At 36.7% G+C, this 25,773-nt stretch overlaps 1 protein-coding gene across 3 annotated transcripts in view; it reads left to right on the plus strand.

Annotated features, from left to right (window-relative positions):
* The window catches only part of VPS13B (vacuolar protein sorting 13 homolog B), a 415,483-nt gene that overhangs the window by 246,944 nt on the left and 142,766 nt on the right, over positions 1-25,773 (plus strand). For all 3 annotated transcript variants that reach the window (XM_042868778.1, XM_042868780.1, XM_042868779.1), the window contains exon 31: positions 22,062-22,265. In XM_042868778.1, coding sequence (XP_042724712.1) covers positions 22,062-22,265 — 204 coding nt within the window. The remainder of the gene's footprint in view (positions 1-22,061; positions 22,266-25,773) is intronic.

Genomic DNA, 25,773 nt, shown 5'->3' on the forward strand with positions numbered 1-25,773 from the left:
AACTTGTTGTATAAATACATACTTAAAAATCACATAGTTAAAGAAAGAAACCGAAACAATGTGTAACTCCTAAATTTTAGTGAAATATTTCATAGTAAATATCAACAGAGGTGCAGTACTCAGCTTTAGAGAGGCTCTTAAAAACCCCTTACAGCAGCCTGATGATTACTCAAGAATTAGCTGCTACAGCAGTCTAATAAGCCCAACATGTCATCTTCTCTCTTTTTCCAACCTCTTTTCTCCTCTAATTTACTACTGCTGCTTATAAAAGAATAAAAGAAAATAAATTGTTTTCTGAACCACTGTCTTTACAGTGTTTCTGGAGTTGGGATACAAACTTGATTTGCATTGTCCCTTTGGTTTAAACAGTCTTCTGTTTAGGTCTGAACTACAACCACATGCAATTAATGTCACTTCAGTAGTGTTTCATGAGAAAGAAGAAATTTTATGTCTCACTTAGGAACTATTTTCTTAGGAAAGGCTAGGAAATTTCTTAATGGATAAAGACTGGATAGAGCTTACAAATATATTTTGAAGCTGTCCCATAAATTCGTACATGAAGAACTGAAAGTACTCATTCAGTGTTAGCAGAGTATCAGCGCATGAAAGGTAAATCTAATTACAGTCATATTAAATGAAACTAGGTCTTGTGAACTGAATGTCTACATCTGTGTCTTAGAAAAAATAGCCCACTTGCTTGACTTGGAGAGGTAACTAAATAGAAAATGGAATGTTGGAAAAATCATATGTCCTGTAAGTTTGGGCACAAATATTTTTTCAGGTGATTATTGCAAGTTAGAAATTTATTAACATAGTAAATTCAGATTTCTTTCACTCTGTAAAAATTAGTTTTAAAATAACTATTTCCACTATCAGAAAATTATCTAATTTTTTAGACCTGCTAATAGACATAGTAAACAAAGATGCATGTACCGTAACAGTAGATAGAGGACTCACAAAGGAAAAACAGCTACACTGTACTGGTCTTTTTCATCTTTTTTTTTTTTTTTTTTCCTCCTAAATCCTGGAAGCTTGTGGGTTTTCAGTGATTCATCCTGAATTTATGATTCTTAATCCCCAACTAAGGTGGATTTGTCTTCAACAATCACGACTGGAATTGAATATTCTTGTCAAGAGTTTGCCAGTTTTCTGGAGCAGAATCAGGAGGTCTTGGGACAGGGATGGCGGAGCAGAGTAAAGGAGATTTTGGATGAGCATGCAGATGAGGCAGTTGCCTAGCCTGGCCAAAGAGAGAGCAGAATTGGAACTGTGGAGAAGTCAGAGTAAATGGAATTCCTTCTGAGCCAGTGAAGGAGGCAAACATATTTTTTGCCAGTTTCAGCTGGCCAGACCTGACCATGTTAAATTTGGAACTGGGGGAAATGGCCAGTTTTTAAGAGATTTGATAGAACAGAGACAGTTTCTTAGTAGCTGTAAGGATTTCTTTTAAAACTCATGTATTTACGTATTTATGCAGGAAGGGTATGAAAGGAGCTGTGTGTCTGAGTCTGCTGAAGTAAAATGAAAGGGAAGCTCACGCCTTTATCCAGATAACATGCTTAGCAGACCTGTTTGCTAATCACTTGTCTGTCCTCTCCCCTTCCCCCCCTCCAAAAAAAGGAAAATAACAGGCTTTTGATGAATCCAAAGCAATTCGGGTCAGAAGATCCCTTCTCTGTGCGTGGAGATGGTTGCAGAAAACAAAGCAGCATCTCCTGGGGTAGCTCCAAGGAGCCACATTTCCGTCTTTGTGTGTCTTCATGTGTTTTCCCTTTGTCATTTCCTCAGTTCTTTCTCCTTTAATAAAAGTGACTAATGTGCACTATCAGTGTGAATAAATTATAATGCTTTAAAGAAGGGGAACTAATCAAATGTGTCTGTAGTCATCTTAGCTAGTTTTCTGCTCCATTATCTCACATTCTGTCTTTTGTCACCTTTTTAGATTACAACAGTATTTTTCTGTATATAGAAGCAGGGCTTAGTGTAATCAGTGGAAAAATAACATAAACAGGACTGAATATTTTAAAAATTCACACATGTTGGGATTTTTAACAGGGAATAACACTTCCTGCTATAATAGCAGCAGGATTGGACAGTATAAATAGGAATGTCATAGACTTACAGGATATCATGAGTTGGAAGAGACCCACAGAGGCCACTGAGTCCAACTCCCAGCTCCACACAGGACCACCCCAAATCAAAACCCAGCATCTGAGCGCTGCCCAAACGCTCCCTGAACTCCGGCACTGGGGCTGTGCCCACTGCCCTGGGCAGCCCATTCCGTGCCCGCCGCCCTCTGGTGCAGAACCCGTCCCGCAGCCTCTCATCCCCCCGTCTGTACGTATATCCAAGGTTGTCCAATCCTAAGTGCAGAATTAGTAACTTGCTCTTCTTAAATTGCATGCAATTGGTGGTTGCCCAGCCCTCTAATCTTTCAAGATCCCTCTGCAACGCCTCTCTGCCCTGGAGGGAGCCATCAGCTCCTCCCAAGTTAGTGTCATCCACAAACTCGCTAAATTACACCTTTAAGTCCCAAATCCACGTCATTTATAAAACAGTAGGAGAAAGGATGAAAAAAAACTCCTTAGCAGGAAGGACTCAGTAATTTTGTTACTCTGACTAAAAAGAAGAGGAAATACAACCATAGTTTGCTTAAAAATGAGGGAGTTTGGAGCTGAAATTGTGATGACATCTAATTCTGTGTCAGAATAAAAGCCTCTTTTGAAACTATTGCTGTGCAAATTATCTGCTCAGTATAGGTTAGTACAGTTATCCCCTGAATGATTGGCTTTTGCAAACTGACATGAAATATTAAATAATAGAGTTTTAGAGAATATAATATTAGATAATAATAGACAAAATGATTGAAATAAATTTCACTCTGTATTACATAAAGTTCTATTAATTGAGGTTTTTAAGGAAAAAAAAAAAAAGAAATGGATAACAGAGTATAGATAATACAGACTGAACATGTTGAAAGTCTCACTTATAAGTTGCTGAATAAGTATTACCTATCAAGTTTGGGAGATTGACAGAATTACAGCTGTTACTCAGCTTGAGCAATGAAGAATCTAATTGTTGTCCACTCTCTGGATTCATCATTTTAGAGATCCAAGGATTTCATTCATGTCGTACATCAAAGCTGAATAGTCCAGGTTTGAATGTTCCATGGTCATTTTCATGTGTAGATCTTTCATAGATCAAAGCATAATGCTGTACTTAGACTGTTTTCAATTTGTGAGTGGAAAATGGAAATTCTTTAGTGCCCCACCACCCGTAAAATTACATGTGAAGAGTATAATCTTGAAAATACAGCTGTAAATTACTTAGAATTGTTTTCTTGAAACTTTTCATTAGTGGAAGTATTTTTCTGTTGTAAATATATCTCATCTACTGTTTTTCATTTTTGTACTTCATCATCTTCCACTGCTTTATAAGTCTGAAACGTTTGCAAATAAGCAGCAGTTGTTTCTCCTATATCTGCTATCTATCTTTATTTCACAGAGCTGTATCTAGAACATACCTCTAGTATTGTTGTAATACATAGTTGGTTAACAAAAGTCCTTCAGTGAGAATAGGACTAATAAACAGTTTTGAGTGTTTGTGCTAATGGTGCTGGAGTGGGAGGAAGGAAAGAATGATGGAAGGAGATTATGCAAGAAATGCATACATAGCCCACAATCTGTGTGGAAATCTGTTTTTTCTTTCAAATGTGGTTTGGAAAATCAAATGTTTTTCAAAACTTTTCAGCAGCACCCACATCTATAAGCATCTTCTCTTCAGAAACATTTTTTATTCAGTATTAAATTACCATGAGCCATATTTATATTTGTGAAACTGTACCTTTAAATTATTATTTTTAAAAAGCTTGGATTTTCTACAACTGTAGTATGACTAATAAAGTCAATTCTTTGCTTTATTTTTCAAACCAATTTAATTTTAAAAAATCTTCTATTTTTGCATAGAAACTTCATATTCAGATAACTAATGGTGGTTCTGAGAATATGTGCCTGAAGGAAATCATTACCTTTTAACAGTTGATTATTTAATAAAGACTCTAACAAAACTTATTTTCCGTTATACTTTTATATTTTGTTAATACAGCATTGAAGCTTATGCAGTAGGCAAACAGGGCAGTAGCTAATACTGGCTTGAGTTTCTTCATTTTTCTTTGCATGAAGACAACAGAGACAATCAGTTAAAAGAATAATCTCTGCACACACATATTTTGATGGAAATGCGAGCAGCTTATTAAAATTTGCATGTGTACCATAAGGGATTACAAGAAGTAGAAGTTATAAAGCATCATGAACTCTGTTTTGCACTTTTTCTTTTATTTCTAAATACTTCAGACTACAGAGGTAATGTTATGTTAAAAGCTTCCAGGAAAAGATTCTCAGTGTTTCAAGGAGAGGTATTTCATTTACTGCATAGCAACATTAACACAGTGTTACGGTGGTGTCATTTTCAGTTCTTCTTGTCCTGTATTAAGGCAAAAAAAATATTGTAACAGTTAATGTTCTAAAATTGTGCCTGTAATTTATTTTTTAATTCTTTGAAATTCAGACCAGGATGTTTTTATTCAACAAAGTACTCATGTTTTGGTTTTGTTTATTTTTTCAAGAGGTTTGTCTCTACATTTAATTTGGATACACAGTAGTAGTTTTGTTTTGTTTTGTTTTGTTTTTGTTTTTTTTTACTTCTCTCTTTTTAATAATCGTAGCTTGATTAATTATTGACTTGGCTTTTAAATTAAATTGTTCCCTTTAAATATCAGGTTCTGAATGTTGCCTTTTGCCATTGTAGCTGAACCTTAGGGTTCTTTAGCGTTAAGGAGCTTGGAAACGTGTTCCTTATTCTCCATATGCAACTCAAACATTTTTGTGGAAGTGGGCTTGGGCGTAAAGTCTTTTCCTGCTTTACATTTCTTTCTTCATCTATTTTTAGTAGAAGGGGGGAAAAAAAATTCTACCTAGACCTTTCGCCCAGTAAAATATTCACATATATGGATAGCATTACATGGAAACATCATTCCTAATTAACATTGGCATGTTTGAGGCTATTACAGCAGTTATTAATTTAAAAACCTCAGTGGAAACTAATTGTAAAATAACAGCTGGAACTGCCCATTTAATTTCAGAAATGTAGCTTGTTAATTATCTAATACCAAGAGCTATTCAATGCTTAATTTATATTTGGAATTCAGATTTCAAAATGTTCAGCTTGAACTATCAATCTTATTTTTACTTGAAATTTCCTCAGTTTAGAGTTTTACTGGAAACTGCAATAATACATACCTAATTGGCAAAACATACATATTTTAAAATACGTTTTTTCCCTTATACTGTGATGGTCAAAATAAAATAAATTTCAGAATCAGAAAATCATTCCAATAACTTTATTTTTCTCCTAAAATTCATCAGATTAATTACCATGTGTTGAAGGGAGATGCTCACTTTCTATTTCCTCTTTCACATGAGTGGCACTGGAGTTTTTCCTCTGATTCTTACAATGATTTTAAATTTCTTTGTGTGGTTCTTCATGGAAGTCAAATTGAAGCACATTTTATAGAACCATTGCTGTAAGAGAGCATGGCTGTTACTACGCCATTTAGGCATCCATTAATTGTGGCAGCGCACGGCAGTGCAGTGGCCTCATCAACCAGTTCATAAGATGATAATAACCTCATAGTCCATGCAGATTTGTTTTGGCTGGTTGCCTCACACCAGTCTATTCACTGTGGTGAAGAAGTTGCAGTAGAGTGAAGATCTCAGTGCTTAGGGCAATTGCATTTAGTTTTTCTGGTTAAGCTTTTGAATTTTCAATGTGGTTATGATTGCTTCAGGTATAGCTCGTTCTCACTAACAACTGTTTCAGACTGCCTTTAAACTGACCTGCGGGTTTGTGTTGTGAAATTACCAGATCATCCAGGGAGGCAGGCACAGAAGAAGAATCTCTTCAAAATACAGGAGTCTGCAAAGTGTTCAGCATCACATTTTGTGTGACTTTTGTAGAGCTTATTCGATTTCTGTGACTACTAACGTTGGTATTGCTTGACATTTGAAGATCAGAAGTAAATAGCAGCTGTACAGCAGGACTTTCAGGTGCACATTGCTTTCTCTGTTGTGCCAGTGAACAGCACTTTCTTCTGTAGCAAGGGGTCTCAGTTGTGGGTGATTGTAACTACTGGAAAGTTGAAACTAACGATACGCAAAAGCTTCCTTTGTGTTCTGATGTTTCTTGCTGTCTCAAATACTATTTTAACACAGTAATTTAGTGTTTGCTGTGCAGCACATATGAAGGTTGCCGTGTGAAATTTATATAACTTCAGTTTAAAAATGTGTAATATATTTAGGGTGATTAAGTGGTGGATAGATTATAATTTCCTTCGCGTGCACAGGTTTGAGGTGTGCTTAATGTTTTTTTTTTTCTATTTCCTGCCCCAAAAGTTTAAATTCTGCTGCGATGAAGCCCAATATAGTGAAAGCGATCAAAATAAATTCAAACAGTTGTTTGAATTATAGTTGATTTGTATCTGTTTAAACTTATCATTAAGCCCTGTTACTGTTACACATAACTAATTACTCATTGATTTGAACTGCTTACCTTGATACTTCATAATCTTTAAATGACTATTATAAATATTGTTTTTTGTTTTGTTTTTTTTTTTTTTTAATTGAGAACTTTTTCTCTCACTTATTATTTTCTTCCAGACATTTCTTTTCGTTTTCATGTTTTTAAACATTTTTAATGAACCCCTTGGAAGTATCATGCCTGTTTCTCCTTAACATGCACTGAAAGACACCTGCTTTGTTGAGATCGGGTTGTATAATAATTTCCTTCTCTTAACACCCTCCAGTGGCCTTTCCATCCATTTGAAAGTACTTTTCAAACTCTTAGTTCTTCTCCCATATGAATTCTTGATTCAACCCAGTGGAAAGAAAATGCTTTGAAAAAGCCTGCTGATATTTGAATAGCTCTTTGACTAGGGAGATCTCACCTTCCCAACAGAGCAGCACACAGGCTGGCTTTGCCAAGTGAAGTTGCAAAAGGAATGAAAACACAGCCCTGGGCTTTCCTGGGGAGACTGGATATTGTCTGAGTTTCTTTAGAGATGCAGAGCAGCTTTGACTTTTAACATTACTTTATCCATAGACTCTGGACGATGAGTTTTAAGCCCACCGAGGCTGCAGACCTGAACTCAAGCTCCTCTTATATGATATGTTCCTCTTTACAGATCCATGATGCTGCTGGTTATACTTGTGTGTAGTGAGCTGACTGGGATAGCTAAAGGAGCTCAGAATGTTTTGGAGCATCGGGCAGTTTTTTTCCTGTCAGGTCATTGCTCTGAACCTATTTATCACAGTTGCGCAAGGATTAGCCCTGGTAAAAGAGTAGGATTGCAGCAGCCTGGACTTGCAGCAGCTTAATCCACCACCGTGCCTTTTGAAACAGAGCACAGATTCTGACACTGAACTAGAAATTTTAATAAAATTCTCAGATTCAGCATTGGCATTATTAAACAATCTGTAACAATTTTAAGAGGTAAACAAAAAAGGCACAGAGGCAAAGAAAAGGGACATTAAATATCATTTAAAAATCCCAGGGTACCTTTCACATTTTAGATACTCAGCAACTTGAATGCAATGAAAATTTTTGCAGATAAACTGTAAAAGTAGAAAATAAAAAGACCTGAAAACGGGTTATTTATGTGAGTTGGGCTGTATGGTTTATGTTAGAAGGCAACATTATTGCAGTTTTCACATTTCTTTCCCTCTTTCAAGTTACCTCCCTTTAATTTTTTTCTCTAACCAAGTAGCTTTAGTATTTTGCCAGTTACTGCGAAATGCTGGGAAGGAAGAGAAGGAGGTGTCTGGTTTTCTATTAGTGTAGGAAGAAATAATAACTCTGTCCTTGGAAATTAATGTCATTTTAAGAGACGGAGTGGCCCTCGTATGCAGTTTACTTAAATACAGTAAAGTTCATTTACTTTACTCAAACGCCTTAGTTTCTTCCTTGCGTTTCCTTTGCTGATTCTTAAAAATATATCCTGTATTGAATGACCATTTCTAGGACACTTTTCTGTTCTTTACAGTGAAAATTGACATTAAAAGGACTAGGCTGTGGTAAATAATTTATTCTAAAATAAATCCAGAAAGCTTTAAAAATTTTGTTTTTCTATTGCAATTTTCTTCCCAACTGTCTATGAGTAAATATAACTTCCATCACATTTGGTTCAACAAATGTTTTGTTTGTTGAAAGGTATTTTCCAGTAATATATTAAGCAGACTTTTTTTCTTTGTAGTATTTTTAATTATAACAGGATCTCAAGTTAAATAAAATGCAAGTTCTGTGCTTCTGGTACTGGGAAAACCATATCCCATTTGTAATGAGACATTTGTTAACTTCTGTATACAGATTGTGGTTCATTCCATAGATACTTGTGGGTTCTCTGATGTCCCTCACAGGGTTTTATCTATGACAAATTCATACCACAGTTCTTGAACTGCTTTTGGGATAGAAGATTTTTTTCTTTTTCAAAGCAGTTTGCCAAAGTAATTTCTATTTAACGTTTTCAAGTTTTCCTGGTAAGGTTTTGGATTACTTTCCAAAAAGGATTATCAGAAATATACAGACTAATGACATATTACTTCAGTTTAGGAAGGAACTTTGAACATGTTACTTGGAGGGATACAATTCCAAACTCTCATGGCAAAATTAAATTCTAACTGCAGTTATCCTAAATAACTCAAACAGTATTGTTTAAGTGAGCGTAGTTCCCAGCCCTTACTGGTTTTCCAAGTGAGCTAAGTGCTCATATGCGTTAAGGGTAGACAAAAGTCATGCTTAATGTTTCTTCCGATGCTTAAGCTTATTCTATGCTGTACTAATACTTTACCTCTATTGCTATTAAGCCTGATTATGGTGCAGTAGAATGCAGTAAGATATAACAGTAGAGTACAGTAGAATAAACAGTAAGATACAGGGCTTTTGTTGCGTGTCAGAAGCTTTTATTTATTTATTAAGGACTGGTTCATGCATTCTTATGGGGTTTATTAGCTGTGGGACACAAAGATAAATGTAACATTCTTTAGCCTCTCAAAACATTTTTCATGCCCTCTGATGCTTTTGGTGGTTGGTTGTTTTTTTCCTGTGAGAAGGCAATGGCTAACACTGGTATGTTAATGGCTAACACAAGTGCAAGTAATAAAATACAGAGATAGTATTAGCCATCTCTGTTGAGTACAATGTCAGTGATTGACATAAATCACAAGTACTTCATTTATTCTGTATTCCCCAGCAATAAAATACAAACCAGTTTAGAGGTGATATTAATAGAACATAGGAATGTATAGAGATATATCCTTTCTTTGCAGAATTGGAGCAGAACATATTTGAACTCTTCCTGATAATCAAAGGTTATTGAATAGTACTATTTGATCTTTGTGAGATCATTTTTCAAAGAACAAGAAGAAACTTGCAGACTAGCCAGTCTAGCTGCAAAGCAAATCTGAAAGCTCTGTTTCCCAGTGTATGGCAGGATGTGCATGTGCATATACATATTCAACAGAAATTGAGAGGAAAACAATTGTTTGCTATGTATTGGTTCAAAACATCTCTTTGTACACTTTATTCTTCAGACAGCTTGTAATGGTTTTCTTGGCATAATTAAAGAAAAATGCCCACTGTATTATGCAACTGAGACAGTTGTAAAAGTTGCTTTCTAAAAATAATTTTAACAAATCTTGCATTTTTCTTGCATTGCAGCTTATAAAAAAGGCAACTAAGAAGTATTTACTAAACTAGACTCAAACTAAATACAGATGACATAATTTGCTGTTTCCCAAATGGGCCCTGTAGTGAACCTGGGTATTTGTACTTCTTTTAATTATGTTTTGGGTTTTTTTGCTCCAGACAGAAAGTAAAACACTGAAAACACCAAATGTTCTCATAATCACCATCATTTATGCTTTTTTTTTTTTAATTTTTTTTTTAGAAAGCCTCCTTAGATCTCCTTATAGAATTTTATACTCCTTGTCAAAATTCTTGAAAACTGTGATCTAGATTGTTAGTTGAGGAGAATATGCTTGATTTTTAGGAGTGGTTCAAGTAGTTACGTACCTAAAAGTTTTACCTTAAGTTCCTGAAAGAACTGGTGTAAAACCTTCAAGAGGTATATCATAATTTCCAAAACCAAAATATGCTGTAGTTGAGCACACCATTCCTCTGTTTCAGCCCTCCCTCAAAACCAGAAAAAAACTGGAAAATGCTGGTGGAGAAATTGTTTCCTAACAGAAAAGTACCCACTTCAGTGCTTTAGCAAAGCTAAATGTTTTGGGAATTAATTTTCTAGGTTCAAGTATTTGACAAGAAACCTGTAAATACCCAATATTATTATACAAAAGTTGGGAGTCCTAGTGCACTCTACTTGATGTTCAAGGAGAATTCTCTAAACAAAGAATGGAGAAAACTTATCTAGTAGATTGTGTTTTTTCCTGTGTTTTGATAACACTGTCTTGATTGTTCAAGTCCTAATATTTTAGGAAAAGAAGATAGAAGAAACACTCATTCAAACAATTGCCTTTCAGACTCTTAATTCCTTTAAGAATTATAATGATCCTGCTTCCATTTATACTAAGCAAACTGGAAGTGTTTATTAGCAATCAGTTGATACTAAATTTGCCCTAGAAGGATCTACATGTGGAATTGAAAGAATTAGTTCTTTTAAAGTAGAGGTCTTGCCTGCAACTTCTGACTGTGTTGTAAAAATTTCTGCCCACAGGCATGTGAACTCCAAGTTGTAATTTTCTCAGGGAACTGAGAGTGCTAGAACCTTAGTATTTTACAAGCACATATGAATTTGCATTTACTTCTCTGAACTCAAGATTTATTCATTACATAGGGCATAACTGAATAAGGTGAATTTAATTGACAAAGGAGAAGGGTAGAAATATTCAGGGTGTAAATTTAAAGTGTAATATCCTTGAGGAAGAGAAAGGACTGGGAAGAGTTAAGAGTACACCAAATTCCTTGCATGAGAACAATACAGTAGATGAAATTTTTACACAGAGATGCATCATGTCTGATGAGGGACTGTCAGAGTTCACAAAGAGAATTGACATTAACATATTTACCAATATCATGACAATTTGCAGCCTAAATTATGTGCAGGAAGAGAGTAAATGTAAATTAGTAAATTAACTAAATTAAATTAAATTAAATTAAATTAAATTAAATTAAAACCAGTAAATTACCTGGACCTAAGCAAGGCCTTTGACATGGTCCCCCACCACATCCTCATCTCCAAATTGGAGGGAAGTGGATTTGATGGGTGGACGACCCGATGGATAAGCAATTGGTTGAAAGGCCGCAGACAGAGGGTGGTGGTCAATGGCTCTATGTCCAGGTGGAGGCCGGTAACAAGTGGTGTCCCCCAAGGGTCTGTCTTGGGACCGGTGCTCTTTAACATCTTTATTAATGACATCGATGAGGGAATTGAGTGCACCCTCAGCAAGTTTGCTGACGACACCAAGCTGAGTGGTGCGGTTGATACGGTGGAAGGAAGGGATGCCATTCAGAGGGACCTCGACAGGCTGGAGGGCTGGGCTCGGGTGAACCTGATGAGGTTCAACACGGCAAAGTGCAAGGTTTTGCATTTGGGCCGGAAGAACCCCAGGCACCTGTACAGGCTGGGAGGAGTGGTCCTTGAGAGCAGCTCGGCAGAGAAGGACCTGGGGGTCCTGATGGACGAGAGACTGAATATGAGCCAGCAGTGCGCTCTGGCAGCTCGAAAGGCAAATGGGATCCTGGGCTCCATCAGGAGAGGGGTGGCCAGCAGGGACAGGGAGGTGATTGTCCCTCTCTACTCGGCTCTTGTGAGGCCCCATCTGGAGTACTGTGTCCAGGTGTGGAGCCCTCAGTACAAGAAAGACGTTGAGATTTTGGAAAGGGTCCAGAGGAGGGCGACTAAGATGATCAGGGGGCTGGAGCACCTCCCCTATGAGGACAGGCTGAGGGAGTTGGGCTTGTTCAGCCTGGAGAAGAGAAGGCTGCGGGGTGACCTCATTGCAGCCTATCAATACCTGAAGGGAACCTACACCCAGGAGGGGAGTAAACTCTTCAAAAGGGCTGATAACAGCAGGACTAGGGGAAATGGTTTTAAGTTGAAGGAGGGAAGATTTAGGTTGGATGTTAGGGGGAAGTTCTTTACAAGGAGAGTGGTTAGGCCCTGGAATGGGCTGCCCAGGGAGGTTGTGGATGCCCCGTCCTTGGACGTGTTTAAGGCCAGGTTGGACGGGGTCCTGGGCAACCTGATCTGAATGTGTATGTTTGGTGGCCCTGCTAGGCAGGGGGGTTGGAACTACATGATCCTTGGGGTCCCTTCCAACCCGGGTGATTCTGTGATTCTGTGATTCTGTGAAATGGCTGTTTAAATAAACAAGCAAACAAACCTTTCCTGTAAAAAAAAAATTCAGAGTTCAAGCAAATGTGATTTTCACAAGTAAGCTAATTCTGATTTCAGTAGGAAATTTTTAAGTTTTTCAACTGGATTATCAATGAGTAACTTACCTGTTTTGCTTTGTAGATGATTTTACTTCCATCTCTAAAGTTGTCTCAACATCTCTCAATTTCCCATATTACTCTGTAGAAGATCATGTCAGGGCTCTGAGCTTGCCTTTATGTTCATGGTTAAATGGGTCATTTTCCATCCTGCCTTAGTCTTGGTACATACCTGAGGCAGCTCAAATCTTACTTACAATGTTAGTAAATCCATATAAATCTAAATACTAGGATCATAATATATATTTATTGCATTTCAGAATGGAAAAGAGCAGTTCAGAACCATGTAAGCATCTAGTTTTAATAACAGCCAGCTACGGCTTCATAACCTATGAACTGGAGAACGTCTGGTTGAACCTAAATATTTACTGAGGTATTTTTGTTGTCCAAAAGTAGTGTATGAATTAGTGCTGTCTTTTACACTCTAAGAATCCCTGATAATGAATGAAGAAAATGTATATTGTCTGTCTTTTTCTTCCCCTCTGAAAGCATTTTTAGGATTAAACTCCCCTTCAATATGTCATGAGTTCACACTGAATTTGAAAGTGCTATTAACAATAGTTTAATGATGTTTTAAGGAAGACAAAATAGTGTTTTTGAACGTGAAAGGTAATACGTTTCATAAATTTCTACCAAGACAGTTTCCCAATGATATTATAAATAAGAAATAAAAGCACTGCAGGGACTAGAGGAAAATAGAAGGAAAGGTGATAATTTTTGAAGAATGACAAGTACATCATCTTGTTTAAGTAATTTTATGCTGAAAACCCGTTAAGCTGTTAATGGTATGGCACTAGTATTGGCATATCTTACATTTTCAAATTCAATATTTTTTTAAAATCAGCATTATTAATGCAGTTGTTCTGCAAAAAGAAAAAGAAATACAAGTGGCATCTTGCAAGGTTGATCTATGCCAAAGTTAACATGAATCGTGATTTGGAAAGCTAAACAGTTAAACATTCATGATTTAGAGTTCTTTCCCCTTGTACTATATGTGCTGCAAACATCTATTACAATATACATGTGCTGAAAATATGCATAATAGGTACTGTTTAATATAAAGGAAATCAGTATTTATTTGTTCCTAATGTTCTATAATATTTCTTACAGAAATTGACTGAATTTTAGGTATGATTTTGATATACTGACACAACAATGCAGAAATATCCCACCTCAGGTCTGTTTGTCAAACTACAGTCGGTATGTCTTGTAGATTTAACCTTTGTACCAGTCCTGTATAACTTAAAGAAATTGCAGAAAGAAATTAAAGTCTGTGTTCAGTGCAACTCAACCTTGGTATTTCCAGGTGAATTTCTAGTCCAACAGAAAATAATGAGTTGTTGTATCACTAAACACGGTGGAACAACCAACTAAAACACAGTACAGTGCAGGATAAAAGCAATGGTGAAAGCACAAGCTTGTTTACTCAGTTGTGTGGTAAATCAAGCGCACATGAAATATTTAAGAATTACAAAATTAAAGATGCTCTTACAGCCAAACAGCCTTCAGTTTTGAGATAAAATTATGCCTACCATGAATCAAAAAAGCATAGAAGTGTTTGGGTTCTGTTGTATTTTGACTTCTTTTTGCTAAACCCTCCACCCCCACTCAGACTTCCACCCCACCCAGTTAAACTCTTCAAGCTCTGTTCTTGCTGGCTCTTATTTAGAGAAACTCTTTTCCACTTGTTTTTCCTACAAACACTTGGTATCCAAAAATATCCTGCAGACCTTCCCTTGGAATTGTGCATACTTATCATTTATACAGTCTGTCAACTGTATATTTATACTACGCTCCCTGAATTTGAGTGAATGCTTAAAAAATATAATGAGATTCCTCAAAGTGTCTAAACATTAAACAGTATAAAAATGAAAAACTGATCTTTTAAAGTTTAGGCTTGCTCAGGCTGTTATTTTTGCTGTGGAATTTAAACAATAAAGTTACAAAAGTCATTAAACCAGATGGCATCTAAATGCACAGCTGCAAATTTCAGCTTTGTTTCGTTTTATGCTTTTTTTGACAGGTTAAAATTATCATTCTATACCTTATCATCACAGGATCATTCTGTTCCACATACAGTGCTAGAAAAGAACTGCACTGCGCAAGTTCTTTGATTTATTTGCAGGAAATGACAGTATCAGAGCCCTTGGTGCATGGGGCTACTTTTAAATATCTGGTCACCTCACTGTAGATGTAGAACATTTCTTGCCTATAGGACTAGAGGTAGGAGGCACCAGGCCAAAGCGTTTGATGTGTGATCTACTGTAATTCCTCTTAGATGTTCTGTGGCTTCTTATGATGAATACGCCGCTACCAATCCTAACCTTGTAGTGTTCCATTTCACTAAAATTTGACCTCCCTAAATGGTTAGGAAGGAGGATTAGAGTAGAACTCACCTGGAACCACCACAGTGCTTAGTGGATGTGGAAGAATGCTGTTATTTTGAACACTGAATATGTACCCACTGGATTTCAATATACAAATGTTTAAGTAGTTATATAAATCTTGTTAAAAAGTATCCTATCACTATCCACCATTGTGAACAGCCATTCCCCCTCCTGTTCATATGCTCTCTTCAAGTATTGGAAGGCCACAAGGAGGTCTCTGTTGAGCCTTCTCTTCTACAAGCTGAACAATCCCAGTTCCCTCAACCTTTCCTCACAGAGAGGTGCTCCAGTCCTCTCATCATCTTAATGGCCCTCCTCTGGACCCTCTCCTACAGCTCCCTGTCTTTTTTGTACTGGTGGCTCCACACTTGGATGCAGTATTCCAGATGGGGCCTCACAAGAGCTGAGTAGAGGGGGACAATCACCTCCCTCTCCCTGCTGGCCACCCCTCTTTTAGTGCAGCTCAGAACACAGTTTGCCTTCTGGGCTGCAAGTGCTCACTGCTGGCTCATGTCCAGCTTCTCATCTACCAGAATCCCCAAGTCCCTTCACAGGGCTGCTCTCAAGGAGATCTTCCCCCAGCTTGTATAAATACCTGGGATTGCTCTGACCCAAGTGCAGCACCCTGCACTTGGCCTTACTGAACCTCACTAGGTTTTCACGGGCCCACAGCTTCCTCCCTCTTTTTTTTTTTTTTTTTTTTGGGGGGGGGGGGAGGGGGTGAGGTGGGCTGTGGGGCAGGATGTCAGCCACCTGTGCAAAATATTAAATTCATTTTTCCAGATTTATTCTTCTGTATGTTCAAAGCAAAATCTCTTTTCTCTTCCATATTATTGTAGCTCAACGGAAACCAGTCCTTTAAAATGGTTTAGGGTGAAAATAAATATCTGTGCAATTCAGTAGTAGTAGCTAGTGAAACTGATCAAGTTAAGGACACAAAGTATATAGCCAAAAGAAAAGTGATTAATTGAAATTTTTCCAGTTTTCATCTCTGAGCAATTTCATTAAGAACTGGGATTTTGTCTGTATTGTTGTGTTTACAGAAAGCCTGAACAGCTTACAAAGTAATTGTAAGGGAAGACGTGTCTGCTACAGCTTGGCAAGAAACAGCTGCGCTGAAAAGTTCTAGTAAAAAGGAAATAGCATATTCTGATAAGATTTCTGAACGAAATTAGATAGTTTATTATTACTGTTGTTACATTCTTTGGAAGACAGAGTTATTGATAAACAACTGGGCAGTTCGTGTTTCTGCCGATCCTGTTTGTTTCATATGTGACTGTTTAATACCTGGCTTGGAGGTATTTACAAGAAACAGCTGTAGCATGACTACCTTCCCTTAGTGTGACTGTCTTCAGGGAGTTGATGTATTAGTAGAATTCTGCACTGTGGTTCAAATGTCTTGAAGCTCAGGTATCTTGAAAAAGCTGTAAATCAAACTTGTTTTCAAAACATTATTTTCTAAACATATATCTGACATGTCAATATATGTTTGGGACTCTAGGGGCTGAACCTTGGTGCTCTTCTATTGGACTGTCTGTTCTGGGTGGTTGTGGGTCTGGACTGTCTGTAGACAGGCAGATTCTGTTGTCTTTCGATTTTTCCCCAGGCACTCTGACATTCATGTTTTGAATTATGTCTTAGTGTACATATAAATACACAGTAGAATCTTTCTTTGTTTATTTATTTATTTATTTATTTTTATTTGAAAGCCCTCAGTTCCATAGTTTCTCCAATTTTCGCTTGTTTTTAAGTTACCTAGACATCTTTAGCATTTTAACACTTGTACCATTTCTCTCTTAGCAAAGATATTCAACTGTAGTTACAAAGAAAGCAAAAGAAACCAAAGTGCCTAAGAGACACAAGTCAGGCATTTAACCGGCATTAGATTAAGACAGGATAATTATCCAAATTGTTCCTTTGACCATTGCTTAACTGTATCAATTGTTTGAAACTGCCTAGCACAATCACAAGAAGTTTTTCTTTATGTTTGAGTCACTACTTGTCTTCTTTTTTTCAGCATGGTTATTTCACAAGTAATCCACTTCTTAAGGTGATTTATGTCTAGTTAGGAAAGTTGTAAGCATATGTATGTTTTGTAGTTCTAAGTATGGCTGTTGGTGATTAGAGTAAGTATTCCATTGGAATTCAATTAATTCCAGCTTCTTCCTTAAATTTAGTATGATGTGATGCATTTGTCAACTGTGTAGATGTCTAGAAGTGTTCAGTCATTTTTACTTTGCTCATGGAACTAGGACTAATGTTTTCACTTACAGGGGTCCTCCAAAACTGAAGCTAAATATTTTAACCACTTTGACTTAGAGGGCACACACAGAATTCCCTACAGAATTCACCCACTATGTAGGGAATTCTGTAGGGAAGGCTGGTGCATCTGTCTGTATAGAGCATGATATTAATGAGCTAATAAGGGAAATTAATAAGGGAGAACATAAGTTTCATTCTTATGAAACAGATGCTTTTGAAGATTGACTGTAATATTAAAATGAAAGTGAACAAGATAGCATCACTTGCTAATCAGCAAGGCATGAAACAGGAGTTATAATGTACTGAGCTTATATTTGCATTTGATCATGGCATTGCTGAGATGAGAATTATATGTAAGACAGATTCACTTGATAGAATAATTATCTAGACAGAAATTGATGGCATCCAATCCAGGTTATGCTGCCAGCAAGTGTACGGAGTTCTTCTGCCGCTTAGCCAGCCACATGTGGCATAGTTCTGAGGGGAAAAAGCAGAGACAGTGAGAAGAGTGTTTGAGAGCCTGTTCTGCTGACCCAGATTAAACTGTTTCCATCATCCCAGAAATCATAAAACACTGTGTTAAGCTACAGATGAGTCTCTGTAGGGACAGATGGCAGGGTGGGAAAGCAAAGCCAAAGTTACTTTTATGAAAGATATGGAAGTCAGGCTCTGCAGCAGAATTATGTACAAAATTTTAGAAATTTACCAGGACCTTCCCTTCTGGCCTGAGGATACATTCTTTTTCTTTCTTGCAATAAAAAAAGTTTTATTAGCTACAGCTTTTCTTCAGTTTTAGTGCCCTGATAGCATCTTCCTCCTCCGAACTGCCTTGTTCTGTGCTCTTTTTTTATTTTCCTTCTCATTCTCACAAACACATTTTTAATTTCTCCAAACTCAGACAAATCCAAGATGTCTATCATGAACTGCCATGGTTCAGAGTTTATTTTATTCATGTTTTAAGAATTGGCCTATGTAGCACCTGTTCAGTGATTCTGGGGGAAGTTCAGTTTTTCTCCCAGCAGCTCAAGCTTTAGATTCTTTGTGGCAATGTCATCTACTTGCTCTACCTACACTCTTAGAGTGAAGGGGAAAAAAAAATAAAAGAAATGTTGCAGCTTATCAGAAAGCTGATTTCTGTCAGTGGTTTTATTGATGAAAGCTCAGCACTTTGAATGCCTGGTGTTGAGATGCCCTGGGTTTATGTATTTCTCTCTGCCCTTAAGATCATGCCTCGTGGCATCTCACTTTAAATGGAGCATCCCATTGCTTCCCTAAAAAACAGTTGTTTCACATTTCCCCTATTGTTACATGTTCAGTGGCCTTGTTGGGTAGAATATGTTAAGAAATTGTATTGAATGGGATGAGAAAAAGGCAGTTAAGGAGCACAATGTCAGTGATTTCAACACCACCAGTTCAGTCACCATAGCACAGGACAAGATGCCACTGGTTTTGCCCCAGTAAAGTTGAAGATATTTTTTGATCCAAGCTTACTGTCTGTTTCCTTTGCTATTAGAGTAGGAAACATATTTTACCATCAGGGCAGAACCTTTCATTTGGTTGTGTAGATTTGTTTGTCATCTCTTCACCTGGAAAGGGAAATAAGCACACAGATCTATTGAATGCTGACAGAAATTACCTGTTACGTGTGAACTCTGTGAGTATTTCTTAATTGTGACATAATACTCAGATTTTAAATGCCATTTTCCTGGCTTATTTACTTATTCTGTAGATCTCAGATGAGTTATAAGTGAAGAGATTTAACTTTTTTACAGTGAGTCCCAGAATTTTGCCTGTTCAGCAGTGTGTAGTAACTGGTTCAACATGGGCTGTTTCTTTTATAAACATGCAAAAAGCCAAACCCAGCCTTAATCAATTTAAAAAGAAAAGCGTTTCTTTTCCTGTTGCATGCTTATGTTCTTCTTTGCTTATGATCTTACTATTATTGATCAACTGTTGTGCTCTATACCACCTGCTGAAAGGTTTAGATGGGATAGTAAGATTGTATTCAGAAGAGAGAAGCAATTAAAATCATAACTCCTCCAGCACATTTCAGCTGGTAATATTGCTTTTATTCTAGAGGAAGAGAAGTCATTAATCTGTTTACTCTTTTCTCTGATTTATTTGCTGTAGGGATTTTGAAAGCTACAGAATGAGAAAGACTGCAGAGCTCATTCACAGTGTCTGTGATTAGGCCAACTGTGCTTTATTTTAACTTACTTTCATCCTTCTAAAAAGGAATACCTTTAATTAAACTGGGGGTGTACTTACAAAGACAGTTGCTAAAGAAAGCCACAAGTGTGTGGTCATGTGGATGTCTCTGTGTGTATTTGGGGGGGGGGCGCAAAGCAGTATTTTGAATCTTGTATGAATTTGGCAGCATGTACTTTCTGAGAGCAATAATGATTTTAATCAAAATGTCAGTGCATTGATAACTACTCCTTGTTGATTACATATTTGTATCATACGTATATCTTTAAATGGGTGACCTGTAGAAAATTTCAAAGGTGCATCAAAAGGAGCAGAAGAAAAGGGTTATATTATATAGACGTTGTTAATAGAGGAGCAGAATGCAGTTTTTATATGAGCATGAAGGTGTTAGGCTGTGATATACCAAAGCATTACAGACAGCGTGATCCAGTCCTTGAGATCTTACAACACTAATTGGATGAAGTAAAAGAAAAGAACCAATAAACATACCTTATACTAGCCTTGCAATGCACCAGTATCCTGTGTCTGAATGGTAGCACTATGTATTTTGCTGTAGCTAAGTGTGTTTGCCAAAGAGTGATTTCATTGTTTTTTATATTTAAATAAGTAATTTATGAGGGGAAGAAAGCTGTTGTCATAATGTGGAGTTTCAAATTGATGCATGCAGCCAAATTTCATTCTAGGAATTCAGTACACCAGGTCATGGTTGTGCCGAACAAGGCTAAGGAATGCAGTTCTCTGTGCGGCTTAATGCAAGTTCTCAAACTCCTCATAAAAGAGTGAATGGAAAATACTCTTTACTGTTAAGTACAGGAGAGAATGATTCATTATGCAGATGAAATTATCATGTTCTGTATTTTGTATACTTATGCATTTTTAATAAAATATGCAACTTGGTGCTTTACTTTCAGTAATGTTTCACAAAACATATGTTCCCGTATTTGTTTGCATTAAGAAAGCATGCAAATAGATGCTGTACCATACAATAATCTACAAAACAAAACTACATACAAATTAATGGAATAATTCCTTGAAAGAATAATAAAATATGCAGTTGTTGTTGTGGTTAGATCTCTCTGTGTGAAAAGCTGACAAACACATTCCTAAGTTTTGAGAAAACACATTTAATTTTGAAGTGCCACTACTGACATAAAATGTTTTCAGTGTATTTCAGCTGAGCATTTTAGACAGGATTAGGGTTACAGAACAGTATGATCACACATCCTCGAAAAGAGCAACTTGGCAGAACTGTTGGCTTTCCTGCAATTTGGATGCCTCTATTAATATCCACCATATTAAATAATAAATTATCTTAATTGCTACCATATTCTATCAGCAGTTTTAACTGTGTTTGGGTTTGGACAGCAATGGGACTTAATTTTGAATTTGATCACACATCTCTGGATTGCATACTAATACCTATAGCTTGCATCAGTGTATGCATCACAGTTTGTGATGTGCTGCTTTAATCCTTATTTATTTTTAGATTGTTAATCTCAATGGTTATATGAATAGCAAAACTATTAAGTTCTCTGTGGAGACAGCATTTATTTACAAAATGACAATTCTGATATAAGACAATGACTGAGAATGGAATTGTACATTGGATGGCATATGCAAGCTAAAAGCTGAAACTTCGACTCATTAAAAATAGAGTACACTGTGACTGGATCATGAATTCAAAACAAAAATAATCAGGTATCATTGTGTCCTAGCTTGTTAAAAAAAAAAAAAAAAAAAAAAAAAAAAAAAGTCCAGTTTTTTTTGCTTTTTTATTACGTTATAAAGTGAGTATTGTGGATAAAATTCTCTTGTTGCCAATGAAGAAGAAGCATGATCATTTACTGAAGGCTTACTTGTGTTAGGAGAAGGCAAATTGAAATAGTAGGCCATTCCAGATCTCTCTTCTAGTACTGGTTAGAACAAAAGCTGTCTTGAGTGTTCTGCTGAAAACTGGTGTGACTGTTCCCCAAGCTCGGCTGGAAATAAAAATATTCTGTTAAATCTAATGGAGTAGAGTTTTGCATAATCTACAAGTAATGTAGTTCACTCAAAAATGCTTTTTTTTTCCTTCTGAGAAGAATTTTTGTGACACAACACTTTGCTGAAATTCTATGTTAAGAAGGTATTTTCCATTGTCTTGAAATGTTGTTTTTAATTTTTATTCTTTCAGATAAGTTTTAACAACTATCTTTCAGTAAAATTGTTTTATACTGTTATGCAGCTATTCTTTTTGAAGACTTGAATAAGACATCCTTTATCTATTCAGTAGAAGTACCTGCTTTCCCATAAGGCTGTTTGTATGGACATGATTGAAAGTCCACTGAAGTTAATGGATTGATCTCATATATTGACTTTGGTGGACCTAGCTAAACTTTGAAATGTATTTATTTGTATATCTCTCATTCAAATCCATTGTGTAAATGCAGCTGAATACTTTTGAAGACTTAAACTAATGCTTAGATGTAACTGGGAGTGCCAAAACTGACACCTAACTTTTCATATTTTTGTGTCTTTTCTTAATTTTCTTTTGAAGCAAAATTTGTTCATAACATTTTTTAATCCAATTTTGACCTTAAAACCTCACTGCTCTACATGTTGCAGCTTGTTCTGAAGTGCCACTTTTTTGTGTTGGCATTGCAGGAGGGCACTGACTCTTGGAATACTTCGAGACCCTGGATCCGAGGTTGAAGACAGACAGTATCAGATAGACCTTCAGTCTATAAACATCGGTACTGCTCACTGGAATCAGCTGAAACCAGAGAAAGAAAATGGAAAAGGAGGGATTTTGCCAGAGAGTGAAAGGAATTCTCAAAATCCAGCACTTGAATGGAACATGGCCAGTAGGTGAGAACTTTTTTTTTTGAAACTCACTCTACTACAGTTACACAGCACAAACGTTGCAGATACCATTTACAGTCTGAATCAGCTAGTTCTATATTGTCTTTTGCTCTGCAAGCACATTTGCATGGAGTTTTGGATTATGCATTTAAAGTGAATATTGCCATTATTGTTATGCTGTAATTGCTGTCTAGTTATTGTGTCTTTTTTTTTTCTATTATAAGCTCATTTCTTAGTGGCTTACTGTTATGTCCATAAAAATAACTCCAGGGCTGAGACTTGGCATTCAGCATCTTGGTCTACAAGCAACAGGAGGTTTTGTTTTTGTTTTTTAACTTCTTTTGTTTGTATTTTTACAAAACTTGAGTAAAACCAGCTTAGACATTTTTAAGTTAGAGGAGGATGAAGTAGAACATTTCCTATTGGTTCTGAACTGGCTTTTTTTTTTTTGCACTTCTGTAACTAAAACCAGACAAATTTTTAGGAGATACTTCAAGTCAATCTTTGTATTTTGTGTGATACACAAGTGAAGTGCTGCCCTCTAGTTAAACTAAGACTGAAATATCACAGAATCACAGAATTGTAGGGGTTGGAAGGGACCTCCAGAGATCATCGAGTCCAACCCCCCTGCCAAAGCAGGTTCCCTACAGCAGGTCGCACAGGTAGGCATCCAGGCAGGTCTTGAACATCTCCAGAGAAGGAGACTCCACCACCTCCCTGGGCAGCCTGTTCCAGTGCTCCGTCACCTCACTGTAAAGAAGTTCTTGCGCACATTTGTGCAGAACTTCCTATGCTGCAGTTTCCAGCCGTTTCCCCTTGTCCTGTCTCCACTCACCATTGAAAAGAGTCCGGCCTCACCATTCTGCCCCCCACACCTTAGATATTTATAGACCTGGATCAGGTCCCCTCTCAGTCTTCTTTTCTCAAGGCTGAACAGACCCAGTTCACTCAGCCTTTCCTCATAGGAGAGATGCTCCAGGCCCTTCAACATCTTCGTGGCCCTCCGCTGGACTCTTTCCAAGAGATCCCTGTCTTTTTTGTACTGGGGAGCCCAGAACTGGAGGCAGTACTCCAGATGAGGCCTCACCAGGGCAGAGTAGAGGGGGAGGATCACCTCCCTCGACCTGCTGGCCACGCTCTTTTTAATGCACCCCAGTAAGCCATTGGCCCTCTTGGCCACAAGGGCACACTGCTGGCTCATGGCCAACCTGTCATCCACCAGGACACCCAGGTCCCTTTCCGCAGAGCTCCCCTCCAGCAGCTCATCCCCCAGCCTGTACTGGTGAATATATAAAAATATATAAAATATAAAGCCTACTTGGTATTTTAAGTTTTTAAATTTGAAATTATTAAAAGGTAGTTTATTTTTTCTAACTTTTCTGAATTTTTGATTCTAGCTTTAATATGCTTTTTATACTCTTTAAGTTCATATGTATTTAAAACTGAATGTTTGTAGGTTATGTAGCAGTCAGAGAGTTGTCTTTTCAGACAGACAGGAATAAGGTTTGATAGCAAAAAGCAAGTTTTCAGAGGTCATTTTGAGTTCTGCCAGAAGAAGTCTGTTGGCATACACTTTTTTTCCCTTGATTTAGAAGTCCTTTGTCCTGAAAAACAACCCACTCTTTATGAAATGTATGCACAACTTTGTGGCTCCCAAGATACAGTGAATTAGGGGATATGTTCCTGAAAGTAATGTAGAAAAGTGGGGGGAATCATTAGGAAGGAAAAAAATTGAGTTATTGCTGGTTTAATTTTCAAGAAAAGGGGAGATGACAGGAATCTGAGAGGTTTTCCTGAAAGTGAGGCAAGCTGTAGCAGAAGAAGCTCCATGAGGATGGCATGCAGCCTAAGGTTTCTAAGTGATGACTTGATGAAAGACTGAAAGAGCACATAAGGCCCCTCTGGAGGAGTATGCACAGGAAGAGGATGTGACCAATAATAAATTCTAGTTTATCACTAAAATACAGGGGCAGTACAAGTAAATCTAACGAAAGCAACGGTATAAACCACAAGGAAGTGACTGAATACAGATAACAATTTAAACACGGTGCTATTATTGGTTCTTCGTTTATATGATCACCTGGTTCTTTCCTGACATCCAATGATTTATTTCTATATTTATTACTAAAACAATTGCATAGACAACTTTGCATTTAAATTTTTCAAAATGTATGCATGATCCCTAGATGTTTGGCAAGTTGCCCATCAAGTTTCCTTCTCACTAGACGAAGTAGAGCTACTGGCACTTTCAAAAGATGGCATTAATTTCCAGAGCCTTCTGTCCAATCTGAGTTGAGCTAACATTAGTAAACCAGCTTGGTACTGACTGTTCTTTCCCTTTCCATTGGTGACTGGAATCACATTGCCAGAAGTCTTTGCTCTGAGCTTTATGGTTATAGGATTTTGATAGGAAATTTAGTGGGATTGCTAAAAAGTTATAGAGATAAGAATATGGGAAGCAGCTGTTACAAACAGTCAAAGTTCACCTTTTTTGTATAGCTGCTTGGATATTCTTTTTCTCAGCAGACATCTTAAATAGAATTTTATTACAATATATTTGACAAGTAAGTAAGTTTTTGAAATTGCTTTTAAATGAATTTTCTACTTCTTTTAATGTAAATCAGTTGTAATTAAATACATTAGCTTTTTCTTTCTGGCATACAGTACTGTATTTTAATTCTTGAATTTATTTAAAGAAAAAGCTGGTATGAGTGTTGTCTTGTCCTTTTGGCTTAAATTTTTTACACATTTACTACAGTCCTTTTTCAGAATGTTCACATTTTTGCTTTTTAGTTGGCAGTCAGCTTTGCTGCATCTGGGTCTATTTTATGATCTGTGGAAATGTTGTGCTGAGAACTGGAAGAACCCATATTGAACTTTGCCATCCTTTGAGATGTTTCCAGCATGAACCAAGAGGGTGGCTGCGTGGTGTTTTACATGGTGCTTAGTGTTTTCAGGGTGACATTTATCTCAAGATTTACTGTAATTATTATGGGAGTTTTATTCTTTGACCTACTTGCAGTACTGCTTTCTTTTTTAATTCTTTATTTTCATTAACATGTTTAACCTGGAACATAATGATTTTTACTGAGTTATTTTAGTGTTAGTTTCATAATATCATTAAATGTACTGCTCCTTGTTTTTACTTATCTTTTAGATCCAATATTATGATTCATTAGCTTAACTGCGTTTAAAATTATTTTTTGAGATCTGTTTCTCTCTTACTTAGCTAATTTGTTAGTGCTTAGATGACATGTGGTGCAGTATAGAATCCAATCTGTATCCAAGCACTTGACGTAGAATTGATTACTTCACTGAAAGCTCCAGCATAGGCAATAGCCTTTTATTTGCATTCCCATTTCTAGAGGTACCACTGTATATTTGTTAAAAAAAATAAATATATATATAAAACTAAATTATATTATTTTGTAATTCAGTTTTCTGGGTTGAAATCTGATATTATTTTTAAAAAGTTAAAAGAAAACCGAATTATTCAAAATATAAAATGTATGCG

This window comes from Lagopus leucura, unplaced genomic scaffold, assembly GCF_019238085.1.
Source record: "Lagopus leucura isolate 7727_CA_CO unplaced genomic scaffold, USGS_WTPT01 Super-Scaffold_100002, whole genome shotgun sequence".
In the NCBI taxonomy this organism is placed as follows: domain Eukaryota; kingdom Metazoa; phylum Chordata; class Aves; order Galliformes; family Phasianidae; genus Lagopus; species Lagopus leucura.